General features: G+C 45.0%; 1 protein-coding gene across 1 annotated transcript in view; it reads right to left on the reverse strand.

Annotated features, from left to right (window-relative positions):
- CLINT1 (clathrin interactor 1) overlaps positions 1–14,265 on the reverse strand; it is a 630,396-nt gene that overhangs the window by 220,458 nt on the left and 395,673 nt on the right. The window contains exon 9 of the mRNA XM_078653723.1: positions 12,528–12,593. Coding sequence (XP_078509849.1) covers positions 12,528–12,593 — 66 coding nt within the window. The remainder of the gene's footprint in view (positions 1–12,527; positions 12,594–14,265) is intronic.

Genomic DNA, 14,265 nt, shown 5'->3' on the forward strand with positions numbered 1-14,265 from the left:
ATGCTTTCTAGCCATCTTGGAGACATACCTGCAGGTGGTGTTTTACGCACCGGAGAGCCCTCCGGGGAAACCTGCACAATCTGCATTCCCAACGAAGAAGAAGAAGCAGATGAGGAAGAACTCCCATCTGAATGTGGAGACCCAGAAGCTGGAGCCTGCACCTCTCTGGGGACCACCTGTCTTTCTCCTGACGCAGACTTCCTTGACATCGAGTCAGAATGAGCCACCACTGAAGAATCTTGGTGTGGAGAAGCTCCGATCACAGGAGATCTGTTCACCGATGCTCTTGACTGCTGGTCGTGTAAAACAGACCTTGGAGGGTCATCCAACACCCTCGACGCTGATTCAGACCTCGACAAAGACTTATGAGAGGTCTGAGAGGCTGATCTAGAATGTCTCTACGTCGACCGTGAGACACGCAGTGGCGATCTCGACGTCGACTTCCTCGACGTCGGACATTTTCTCGACGCCGACTGGACTATCTCAAGCCTCGAGCCCAAGGCATGCCTCGACGTCGAACCATGTCTCGACGGCGATCTGGATCATCTTCTCTTTTTAGGTCTCGACGTCGTACCTTCGTCTCTCGACGTCGATCTGAACTTCTCTCTCGACGCCGATCGAACTCTTCCTCTCGACGTCGATCGCATTCTCTCTCTCGACATCGAACGCATTGCTCTCGACATCGTCCTCACAGCAATCGACACCAGATGTCTGGCCGTCGATACATTTCTCGACGGCGACCTCGATCTCCGCTTCGACGCTGACTTATGCCTCACCGGCGATGTCTTTGACGTCGATGCAGTTTTCTGCGGTCTCGACACCGACGGTGATCTTGATTTCGACGCAGCACTTACTTTCTTCGACGTCGACGCTTCCTGATGTCGTTTTTTCTTGCTTTTACCTTCAGGAGAAGCAGATCTTCGACGTTTTGAGTGAGAAGGGGACCTTCCAGATGACAAAACAATCCTTGCCCCCTTTTCATGACGTCCTTCTCTCTCCATAAGCCCCAAAAGCCGAACTTTTTCTCTCTCTTTTAAAGTTCTGCTAGAAAGCTTGAGGCAATGGTAAAATTTTTCCACATCATGTGTGGAAGGTAGACAAACCACACAAACAGAATGAGGATCTGTTTTGGACATCTTCCCACAGGAAGGACACTTGTAGAATAAAGGTGGCATAACTGACAAAAAAATTTCTAAAGATTTAGTCAGAAAAGGTAGAAAAACACCACCAAAAGCCAATTCTGTCAAAAAAGTCAAGAAAACACCAAATTCTGACTGAAAACAGTCAAATTTAGCCGAGCTCAAGTTCCAGGTTCCTCACAGAACAAGCCGGAAAGAAGAACTGACCTTTCACCTGTGGTGCATGATGGGAACAGAGCTCCCCTGGAGGCCTTAAAGGCAAAGTGTTCAGATTCTCTGATGCCTTAAAGGCGAGGTGTCAGTCTGATTTTCTATACAGGGATAGTTTTTCTGTATGCAGCCGTCTTAGGCTAATTGCCTTTTATTACAAAATCTTTTATGAAAATAAAGGTTTTATTCTGATTATGGAATGCTTTTGAGGCACATGCCTTTTTTATTGCATTATTTATATGATTTATTTTCATACTGCAGAAAATATGTATTTATGGCTTTATTAGCCTATGGGTTATGTTGGGCTGCATTTTATTGGTTATACATATATATGTGTATAATTTGTTTAGTACTATGTACTACTATTATATGTATTTACACACATATTATATATATATATATATATATATATATATATATATATATATATAATATATATTATGTTCCGGGTTCCCGCTCATGGGCGGAGATTATTCAGTGCTTATGACTATTAATGAGTATCCCCTGGAAGAGAAGTATTGGTTCATTGTCACCAGCCCCATCCCCATTCCCATCCCCATCATCCTGATCTTCAGGTGTATGTGGTGGTGAGTGCTCAGGTGAAATCATTTTGGTTGAGGCTGAGGAGATGGAAGGGGAGGAGAAGGATTAGTATCGACATTCTTCTTTTTTTAAAGGAACCTGGTAGGCCTCTTCTGTCTCAGGTTTTCTTTTACTTGTCACTTTTGTGGTGATATGCCCAGTAGTTGGGTGGATACATAACTCCCTTCATTTCGGATACGGTTTGGCAGGCGGAGCATCGAATGTTGTTCTTTAGATGGAATCAGCACATCCGTTTGTTTCAGTGGCAAAAGTTTTGGTGCCGAAGTTTTGGATGCCGAGGATTTCGGATCCGAACGAGTTTTCAGAGTCGGAGAGGGTGGGCCGGAGCCAATCTTCGAACATGAAGGTTTCAGCTCGGAGGTGGTTTTTGAACGGCTCTGTTCGGAGCCGGAAGGCTTTTGGCTGTGTTTCGGTGCCGAGCCAGAAGGCGGAGCATCGGAAACATGTTCTCGGTGCAGACCATGGCCCGAAGGCGAGGGTTGAACCGGAGCCTTCTTCTTGGGTTGAGGTGGACTTTGTAGCAAGTGAGGATCTATACTCAAGGTACGCTGCCCTTGCGGGATTTCGTTGTGCCCCTCAGCAGCCGTAGTCAGAGATGGAATCTTGTTCTTCTCGGCTCCCATGGCGTCTCCGGCCTCTTGTTCCAATCTTCTCCAAATCGGTTCAGAAAGGAACTTGCGTGTAGGCTCTGCATGCTGCGACGTCAGACTAGACGGTTGTGAAACGGTTCTTTTGAATGGAAAGCCTTGCACACATCGCAGTCCTGTTCTCTGAAGACAAGCACAAGTTGCACACTTCGTGTGAGTTGGTGCACGGATACTTCGCGTGGCTGCGAGGGCAGAATTTAAATGGAGTCTGTTCCATCAGCTGCGAAGCAGACCGAGGCAGGCAGGCCGGACGGCCTTCCACGAGCTACCTGACCGAAAAAGGATATATAAATACGATACACGGAGAATGGGATTATGAGATCGAAAACAATACAGTCGAGGGTGAGTGTGTTGTGCACCGAGGGAAACTGTGTTGAACCGGAGCGCAGCAATTCACGTACGAACCAGATGGCGGAAAAAAAACAATCTAACAATGGAGTCGATGCCCATGTGCACTATCACCGAAAGGAGGAGTCCCCTACCTCATGACTGGAAAGACTTCTTAGAAGAAAAACAAACTGCAAACATCCGGACCCAACAATAGATGGCAGGCGTATGCAATGCATGTGATCTACAGCTCACATGCCTCGAACACAGAAGTTACATAAATGGTGACTGTTCTCTTCCCCATTTCCTTGATCCTCTCATCTTGCACCAAGTCTTGTGTTTCTAAGAGATCAGAGAAAAGGGCATTGTTGGATCTAGTAAAGGGCCTGGCTGTATGCCTAGGAAGGTATAGTTATAGTCCTTTACTGTACTGATAATAGCAGACCAGCAATGGCTTTACCATAACTGAGCCACTATAATGGAAAGTTTACATTTTAATGTAGACAAATTGTTTTGCATAGAAGAACAGGCAGTTCGATATCAAATGTTGGATGACATAACTAAATGCAGGCATTATTGACACACTGAAGTCAGAAAGAACGCAAGTGAACTCACAGCCTAAGGTACCCAAGAGAAACGCAGCACCTGGAAGCTCATCACATACAGGTAAGTTGTATTAAAAAGGAGTATGTCTTAAGTTCTCATTGCATTTAGGTGAAGACATCCAAGAAACAGGAAATAAGAGAATGCATAGGCTGCAGATCAGGGAAATGCAGGTAGAGGTAGGGCACTGTAGGAGACAACACACGGTCCACTTCTCCGAGTTAGTTAGGAGAAGGAAAGACTGCACAAAATTACTCACCATAAGCAGGTCTAAGTTAGCATGATAGAAACCGAACGAACAAGGTACTTACCCTTGGTAAAGCTCTTTTTGGTGGAAATTCTATCCAACTGAAAGTCCTCCCCTACTGAATACCTCCAGGCACCAGACTGGATCCGGAGAATTATTTCAGATGACTTGGGCCTGGTCGTTCCTGATCTTCTTCATAACTCTGGGTAGGACAGGTAGAGGCAGAAAAGCATACAGGAGTACCAAGCTCCACCCTAGACTGAAAGTGTCTTGGGAATTTCATCACACAAAAGCTGGGCCACTACGCATTTTCGGCGGCGGCTAAAAGATCGAGCCAGGCATATACAGACTGCTGGATGATGCACCCCGAGGTGGCTCAGGTCAACTGTCAATAGTGATCCGCTAAGCATAGATCCTGCCAGGTGGGTGACTTCAGGAAATGTCCAGAAGAGTCAGCCAGTTAGAGGCAAAAAGCATCCTGGGAAGATGACCTAGGATCCCACTCCACCCTATTTATCGCAGTACCACCTGGAAGTGGTGTTGTCCGTGAGAACCTGAACCAGTCTTACCTTGATAGACAGTAGGAAGGCCTTTGGTGCCAAGAGAAATGCCTGCAACTCCAATGGGTTGATGTGGAGCCAGAGAGCAGAGTCGCCTACAACAGTCAAACCGAGCAACAATGCATCGGTCACAAAAGTCAACCCCGAGTGAGGTAGAGAGAGGAGTCTGCAGGTGGTACAATTGCAGTCAAGCGTTCACCAATGCAGTTCTTTTGCTGTGTTCTACAAAAACTGAATATGGCAGTTTCGCTTGGTGCTGAGCAGACCCATACTTCAGATTCCACTGCAGGGATTGCACATGCCATCTGGCAGGTTCCACAAGCAGGATGCAGGAGGTGAGACTGCCAAGAAACCTTCGAGCTGCTCTCAACGAGAGGCAGGACAGAAGTTGAAACATCGGGATCATGGCATCAATGTCCTGGAATCATTGAATCTGTGGAAGGTATCAAAAGAGCACTGTATCCAAGACTGCTCCAATAAATGGGAACCTTTGATAAAGACTCAGGGGTGACTGGCATGTTTACCAAGAACCCCGAAAAATGTGAAGAGGGCTGTCATTATTAGGCCTGGGTGGTAAATTCCGTTCCGCTCGCGGAATTTGGGTAATTTCGTGAAGAACGCAAAATTGCCCAAAATTCTGCGTTCCGCGACTTTGCGAAATTTTTTGCTTGTTCACGTTCTCAGAATTAATGTTCGCGAGATATTTTCACCCGAGCACGCAAATAGCGATTGCGAACAGGAAAAAAGCATTGCGAACAAGCAATTCTGCGTGTCCGCAGAATTTCTGCGTGTTCGCTGAGGTTTTTTACCGTTTCGCGGAGATTTGCGTAACGCGATTACGCAAATTCTGCCCACCCCTAGTCATTATCTCAAGGTTGTCTACGACTGACTGCAGAGAGTCCGCCTTCAGCAGCCAGTCAACATATGGGAAGACCGGTATTCCCAACCTCCGAAGATTAGCTGCAACCACTGCCATCTCTTTTGTGAACACACAGTGGTGAGGTCAAATGAGAGAAAAGCAAATTGAAAATGCTCTTCGTTCACCTGGAGCCGCAGGTGAAGCATGTCTGACTGCAGAATTTCGATGTACAACAATCCAGCGCCAATAAGATGACTTGAACCTGGTCGTTCCTGATCATCTTCAGAACTCTGGGCAAGAGAAGTAGAGTGGGAAGGCATACAGGAGTCCCAAGTTCCACAATAGGCTACAAGTGTTGCAGAGAAAGTAGTCCAGGAACTCCATTGCACAATAGCTGAGACACCCTGTACATCTAGGCAAGGACAAAAAGATAGAGTCTGGCTTCTCGGGAATGCTGGAAGACACCCTACGCCAACTTGGGGTGCAATTGTCATTTGGGATCCACTAGGCAATGCAGACTATAATGGGAATCTGTAGTGCCAGTCCTGATCAGGTGACGTACTTTGCAGTATCCTGCACATCCTGGATAATTTGTGCCAGGTTTAGCTAACAAGCGGGACATTTGGCAAGATCTAGCTAACCATGTCCTACAATGCATGCGAGCAGCAGCCAAAGAGACAGCTGACTGATCTTAAGACTAAAACAGTGGTAAGGCCAGACACTCAGGTCTGCTTTCCATTACCCTCTTTTCTGTAATATTTTCAAAGGAAGTCTTACACTCTTGAGGATAGGGCCAACTATACACCTCTTTGAGTAATAAAGTTATAGAAAGATGTAGAGTGTAATGTTCCTTTTTGGTCAATAATGAAAGTAAGAATCTTGATTTCCATTAAGTCGTCTGTCTTATGCAACATATCAATTTCCATGAAATCTCCTATCATACATTAATCCATTCTTTTCACATCAAACAAAATTTACAAATCCTTGCTATATTCCAGGTAATCTTGGATGTGTTTATTACTCAGTTTTCGGTGATCAAAGTCTTACTATTAATATCTACAGTCCTTGCAGTAATTACTTGCCAGTCTTGATATTTTAGTCCTCAGTGATTTCCAGTTGTTCCCTTATTTGGGAGTAAGCCACAATAACGGATATGTTTAATCCCACTCTGGATATTTGTGTTGAGTTATTACCAGTTGTTTTTTGGATTGGGAGCCAGCCAAATAATTACTTTATGATCCCAATATCGATTTTGAGTTGTTTTCAATTTACACTTTTTAGGAGTCAGCCAACATGTGTTTCTCCCCCATGTGTCTTACAGGTCTGCAGCTTTTTCAAGGCTGTACCATGAGGGAAGAAAATTAATCACGTAAGAAATCAATTTTAGACAGTACCCTTAAGTGTGAACACCTAATTATGAGAATCATTAAAAGAATCATTAAAACCATGTTCCCCTTTGGCCATCTAATCCAAAAAAGAAGTGTGTTTGTTATATACCTTTTCCTTAAACAAAATAAACAAAAAACATGAATGTTCAAAAAATCCTGCATGCTATTGTTTGCTTATTAAAAAACATTTTTGGTGCACTGGCATGCTAAAATCTAATACTACTAATATGTGTCTCTATTGGTATTACTTTGTTTTTATTTAGTTCACTTAAAAGATCACATTGTAGTTTCCTTTTATATATAATGTTTCAGTCTCGTGAAATGATGCTCTACATATAGTCAAAAAGGTATAATACAGTGTTACTTAGGTATATCAAGCAGAATCATAGGAACTCATTGATTTAGACCAAGTAATTTCGAGGTGTGTCTAATAGGTCCCGGAGTAAGTTTACTCGCAATATAAAAACAAGCATTTGCAATGCAATAGGTCTCGCAACAGAAAAGTTTGAGCTTTTGGTGTGTAAAATGTAAAAATTGTTTAATTTTTGTTTGTTTTTCAAAATATAAAAGTATTAATTTTGTTATTAGAAATGCCAATAGTTATAAAGTTAGCAAATGTTACATCTATAGCATTAGTAAAGGTACATGTTTAGTTTTTCCTGGTCTTACATGTATTGATCTGACAAATCACAATGTTTTAACAAGAACAGAAGTGAAAACATTTAACATCTTTTTATGACATTTGTAATAAAGTTGAAACATTGACAGAAAATATTTGTTGTTGAATGGTTGCACAGATTGATGCTGTGGTGGCGCTGAGTGATGTTGTTTTGGGGACAAGTGATGCTGTGGCGTTCAGTGATGCTGTTGTAGCGCATTGTGATGTTGTGGTGCCCCTGAGTGATGCTGTAGTGGTGCTGAGGTGGAAGTGTGCACTGCCGGCTGGTGGTGTGTGTACCTGGTGGAAGCGTGCACTGACGGCTGGTGGTGTGTGTGCCTGGTGAAAGCGTGCACTGAGGCTGGTGGTGTGTGCCTGGTGAAAGCGTGCAGCGATGGCTGGTGGTGTGTGTGTGACTGGTGAAAGCGTGAACCGATGGCTGGTGGTGTGTGTGTGCCTGGTGAAAGCGTGAACTGATGGCTGGTGGTGTGTGTGTGCCTGGTGAAAGCGTGCACTGACGTCTGGTGGTGTGTGCCTGGTGGAAGTGTGCACTGACAGCTGGTGGTGTTTGTGCCCGGCGAAAGCGTGCACTGATGGCTGGTGGTGTGTGTGTGGCTGGTGAAAGTGTGCACCGATGGCTGGTGGTGTGTGTGTGTGTGCCTGGTGAAAGCGTGCACTGACGGCTGGTGGTGTGTGCCTGGTGGAAGCGTGCACTGACGGCTGGTGTTGTTTGTGCCCGGTGAAAGTGTGCACTGACAGCTGGTGGTGTTTGTGCCCGGTGAAAGCATGCACTGACGACTGATGGTGTCTGTGCCTGGTGAAACTGTGCACTGACGGTGTGGTTGTGTGTGTGGTTGTATGTGTGGTTGTGCTTGTGTGTGTGGTTGTGTATGGTTGTGTGTGTGGTTGTGTGTGTGGTTGGGAATGTGGTTGTGGTTGTGCGTGTGGTTGTGCGTGTGGTTGTGCGTGTGGTTGTGCGTGTGTGGTTGTGCGTGTGTGGTTGTGTGTGTTGTGCTTGTGTGTGTGTGTGTGCGTGGTTGTGTGTGCTTGTGTGTGTGCTTGTGTGTGTGTGTGGTTGGGTGTGTGTGGTTGGGTGTGTGTGGTTGGGTGTGTGTGTGGTTGGGTGTGTGTGTGGTTGGGTGGGTGTGGTTGGGTGGGTGTGGTTGGGTGGGTGTGGTTGGGTGGGTGTGGTTGGGTGTGGTTGGGTGTGGTTGTGTGTGTGTGGTTGTGTGTGTGTGGTTGTGTGTGTGGTTGTGTGTGTGGTTGTGTGTGTGGTTGTGTGTGTGGTTGTGTGTGTGGTTGTGTGTGTTGTGTGTGTGTGGTTGTGTGTGTGTGGTTGTGTGTGTGTGGTTGTGTGTGTGTGGTTGTGTGTGTGTGGTTGTGTGTGTGTGGTTGTGTGTGTGTGGTTGTGTGTGTGTGGTTGTGTGTGTGGTTGTGTGTGTGGTTGTGTGTGTGGTTGTGTGTGTGGTTGTGTGTGTGGTTGTGTGTGTGGTTGTGTGTGTGTTTATAAAAACGTTTTAGCTTTCAGAAGTAAGCAGCTCCAAGGCAGAACGCCTTTCTGTATAACAACTGTATCACATGTCGGATATTGAACAACGCAGGGTGTCACATATCTAATATCAACAAGCATGCCTTTGATCGCATTAATTAATGTATTTAATGCAAGGCACAGGCAGTCACAGAGTTCTATATTAACGTCAACACAACATGGCTGTCCGATAGCAAGGTCCGAGGAAATGTGTTCAAACTAGAGGATGTGGAGAAAACAGGGAATGATGCGTGTTATCACCTATTTAAATGGCACTCACCTGTGGAAGGCACCTCGAGAATGGTGTAATCACTGTGGGTCTTGCGTATCAAAGTGTACAAGATATCTATCTAAGTCTTCAGCTACAAAAGCAAACTAGAATAGGAAACCCGTAAAAAATTGTAAATTGCTGTCCCATTAGCTAGCATTCTTTTGTTTTCTGTAATGAGGAATAACGAGAGCACAATATGACTATATATACAAGCTACTTTCACCCGATGTTAAAGATCAGGGCCTTTGAGAGTCAGCATTTTTAATGATCGGTATGCTATGATAGTGGCAGGCAGTGGTAGGATGCACCAAAATCGATTCGCCAACGCCACAATTGTAAGGTAATTTAAAAATCCAAAAAGACAGTAAAGCTATTATACAATTATGCTTACATTTACCAGTGTTTTTTCCATTTCTTGACATCAATGCATGTGTTGCGGTGGGCAGCAGCGGTCCTGCAGAATGTATTGTTTGCATGTATTTGCTGTTGGCCATATTAAGTGTGTCGTAAGTCACTCGGGTGCCTTTGTGTTACCAGAAGCCATTACGATCTACGCACTACGATCGCTGGGTGTGGTGGGCACTGGCAATTTCCTCGGCTCACCTTTGGGTCGTATTACCACCAATCGCTGATGCTCAGTGGCATGAGTAGGTGTGTGCGCTGGGAAGACGAGGCAGGGACGCGCTTCTGGCACATTGCTGCACAAGAGAAACTAGGGTTTGCACCATTGAAGCGCTGTGAAGATATACCCCGGAAGTCCACTCCCGCCCCGACATTAGGACTCTGGCTGAGTGGGCGGCTGTCAAAACGGTAACGTAGAGAACACTGTCTGTGCAGCAGGGGGTGGCGCCCCAGCGGAATGCGTGGGATGTTTACATCGATAAACTGCAGGCTAAAGCACACAAGAGACTCCCTGAGAGCTAGCTTGGTGACAGTACGGAGTGCTAGCAGAAGTGAACAGCACAAGCAATATGGCCGCATACAATGCAGCAATCGTAGTGCGTAGCGTATGCCACTCTTGTGTACATGCCGGAGCAACAGGCCAGCAGTTTCAGTGGGTGATGGGTAAAGCACTCACTTGGATATAGCCTTTCTCGTTACGTGATGTGACATCGTGCGAGTTAAACTAACAGCACTTAGCAGCAGAATAAGGGTGGCAGAATAAGCCTGTTTAGAAAGTCTTAAGGGCATTCTTGTTTAAAGCAAGGTCATTGAGTAACATTTCGTCAAACAAGACATGCATGGGAAGTGGGGGGCGGCCGGGAAACTGAAAGTACGGCCAGCCGGCCGGCCATGAATAATTTTGGGAGGAGAAGCCGCAGAGCACGGCCATGAATAATTAGCGGAGGAGAAGCCGCAGAGCGCACGCTGGGAGAAGCCCTTTGATGTGGTGTCACGGCCTCGCGGCCGTGAACAAATGCAAGAATAGAGAACAAATGGGAGGGGTGGGGGGAGTGCACGTGCATTGTGAGAGGGGGAGCAGAAGGTGAGCCTGAGAGTGGCTGAAGCAACATTGGAGGGCAGAAGTAAATGGGTACCAGAAGCTAGAGAACAATATAGATGGTGCAGGGAGAACAAACATGCAATAGCAAGGTGGAGCTTGAGAAGGACGCAGACATGAAAGCAGCGTGGTTTGGGGGAGCACACTAGGGAGAGCGCATCATGGAAGGGCGCAGGGGAGAGCCACACGAGCGAGACAAGGCAGGGAGGAAGAGAAGCATTACTAGGTAGGCAGATGAAGAAAACGTGCGCTTTGGCGAGCTAAAACAAACAGAAACATGCACTGGAATATTGTGCAAAGCATCGCACACTGTCAAAAAATAACCACGGTGCACATTATGTGGTGGGGCAAGCTCGTATGTGGTGTGCGAGGCGGGCAGGAAGGACGGCCATGGGAGGTGGGAGGGGGAGAGATGCTGATGTCAGATTAGCTGCGGAGCGGATCTCTTTCAAGAAGCTCACGGCCTCGAGGCCGTGAAAGTTAAAGCAATTAGGGGGGAGGTGGGAGGGAGGCTGATAGGCAGAAGGCTCGGGCAAGGGGAGTGCCACACGGGCGAGACAAGGCACGGAGGAAGAGAAGCATTACTAGGTAGGCAGATGAAGAAAACGTGCGCTTTGGCGAGCTAAAACAAACAGAAACATGCACTGGAATATTGTGCAAAGCATCGCACACTGTCAAAAAATAACCACGGTGCACATTATGTGGTGGGGCAAGCTCGTATGTGGTGTGCGAGGCAGGCAGGAAGGACGGCCGTGGGAGGTGAGAGGGGGAGAGATGCTGATGTCAGATTAGCTGCGCATCAGATCTCTTTCAAGTAGCTCACGGCCTGGAGGCCGTGAAAGTTAAAGCAATTAGGGGGGAGGGGGGAGGTGAGAGGGAGGCTGATAGGCAGAAGGCTCGGGCAAGCTCGTGCACGAGGACGTGCACTTCTCGAAATCCGCTTTTTGGGAGCCTTTTGAGAGCCTTGGGTTTAAGTAGTGGTTTAGCTGCATTAGACTCGCATACTCATTCCAGCGGAATGGAGTAGGCGAGACTTAATAAATATGAGGCCCCATTTATACTTGTAGAGACTGAGGTTTTTGTCTCATGCTAAATTCCTTGTGTTTCAATCACTTCAGTTCCGGTCTCTGAGGTTGCTACGGCTCTTATCCTTGATGGGCTCTACGGAGTATTAGACTGGCACCATTTTGAACTGTGGTAAGGTCATGAGTCCTTCCACCATGTCGTTACATTTTAAACTTGTTACAATGGCCGCCATATTTAAACTGTTTGACAGCACTGAGTCTACATTTTTTTAGAAAAATGGGCTAAGGACCTGTAATATGGCAATTTTTCTAAAAATATTGACTCTGCGCTATCGAATTTTACAGTATTACTTTGTCTAAACCAATGAGTTTCTACCAGTGTCTGGGGAAGTATCTGGCCCAATGGCCTCCTTGGAGACGCAAGAGGACCTGAGACACCAGAAATACACTGCCTGAGGGTCAGTCACTTACATTTGTTTGTGACTATCCCTACAAGGTTTAAAACCTGTCATTTTAGGGGTGATATGTCCTTTACACACTGTTAATAATTGGACTTAAAATATTTTTCATCAAGACGAAAAGAGGGAGGAACGAGGTGTGAACCTGCCTCGAAAAAGTAGCGGGTGTCATTGTGCAGGGGTGGCAATTATGTGTGGCACCGGAGTCACTTCTAGGGTGGAATGGAGAAGTTCAAAGATACCTACAGGCACACGAGAATTACTGAAAAGAATTTTCCTGATCCAGTCTGGCACCTGGAGGTATTCACAAGGTAAAGAATCTGCAGTTAGAAGTATATATTAGAACCTGTGTCCACCTTTATAATCTGCGGGCAGGAACAGGCCCCTACCTGAGCAAAGAAGCCTCTTAAGCCCTGAAACGCCATGCTATCAAGCAGGACACACCCTATTGTATGACATGGAACACCTCAATTTTATTTCATGAAAATTAACATAACACTTACCTTGTGCAACAGAGGCAGTTGTAGAAGAAAAATCCGCAAAATTTCCAAATGGTTCCGCTGTCGGTCCTAGAAACCATGAGAAAGAGCCCTGTTATGAGAAACTATTGCAGCTTAAGTACAGTTGTTCTTACAAAGCACTATCAGTCAGGTGGAAAAGCTTAATAATGGCAATGAATTGTTTGCTTCAATAAACACAACTACAGTACCTTCCTAGAGCAAGTGCTTTGGAGGAGAGAAGTAGCGTGTAAATGATCAGCATCAGTCTTCATGAATTGCGGTGTATAATTAAGTGAACATATTTCTGTCATTCGAATACCCTCGTCTTGCATTACCCTTTATAGCTTTGGGCAAAGGACTGTCACTCCCTTGGTTCATTTTTCTCAGTTCATGCACAGGTTTTAGTGTCATCCGTTTTCATGTTTAGGACTTGGAGATGTTGGTAGGGTTTTTGGGTTTGGTATTAGAACTAAATTGATAAACACTGGGAAATTCACCAAAGAATGGTAAAAATAGCCTATATCAGTGCAAAAACGCAGAATTCCCTTTACTCCTACATTTTTTCAATTCATCTTCCAGAGGGCCTAATTTGGCATATAGTTAAATGCCTTTTTATATTACTGTTTGCATTGTGTTTTTCTAATTCCCCCTACTAAATTGTTACAAGCTTCGATCTGCGAACGCAGGGATTTTGGCTGCCCCATACCATTAATTAAAATACTGTGAAGTGGGGAAAAAAGAGAGAGAAAGGAAAGAAAACAAGTTATTTACCTGTAACTACAGTTATCCAGTATTGGTATCTTTCATAGATTCACATGCCTAAATCATTCCCCATCGCCGAGGCGGGAGTCCCACGGTAAAAATATATATACAAAAGCAGTGCCTTAGTAAGAACTGTAGTAGGCTAAATAGAAAAGAGGCCCAGAAGGCCCAAAACTTAGTAAACGTAGTAGCCTATGTACCTCATTATATGAAAAGAACTAAAAAATAGTTCCAACCAATCAGCTTCCAGCACCCTCTAGAACCTTCCCAGCAGAGGCAGTTCTCCTCAGATTTTTTTAGCACAAGTGGGAAGCATGGATCCCAAATAAAGAACTGTCTCGCCGGGTGGGTGCATGTGAATCTATGAAAGATACCAATACTGGATAACTGTAGTTACAGGTAAGTAACTTGTTTTGTCTTATCCAGTATAGGGGTATCTTTCATAGATTCACATGCCTGAATCAGAATAGCAAGCAGTAAGCCAAATAGTGTCGTTTGCGGACGGTGGTGTATATTCTCCCAAACACATCCGGGAAGGCTAGAATATTAATAAGGTATACAAAACTCTTTAAAATGAATACTGTATGTAAATTAACATACTTTGCAATAATAGACATCAATTAACATCTGTTAACATAATAGACATATATATCTATATATATATTCTGCTCACTATTTCCGCTTTCTCTACCAGAAATCACAGCACTCAGGAGGGTAAATCAATCCACAGGTTTATTGTCCAGGAACTGCACAAACGCGTTTCGGCGTACTGCCTTCGTCAGTGTCAATGACACTCAGTGTTTGACATGTTTTTTTTTTCCATAAATGTTAATAAAGTTTCTTTTCACTAGACATAGACAAAGGACAGAACCTCTCTGGAACACCATAGGCGCCATCTTCAAGTGTACATGAGTGACATTGCATTGCCAGCACGTTATTATATATATATATATATATATATATATATATATATATATAT

The sequence above is a fragment of the Lissotriton helveticus genome, chromosome 7 (assembly GCF_964261635.1).
Source record: "Lissotriton helveticus chromosome 7, aLisHel1.1, whole genome shotgun sequence".
Lineage (NCBI taxonomy): Eukaryota > Metazoa > Chordata > Amphibia > Caudata > Salamandridae > Lissotriton > Lissotriton helveticus.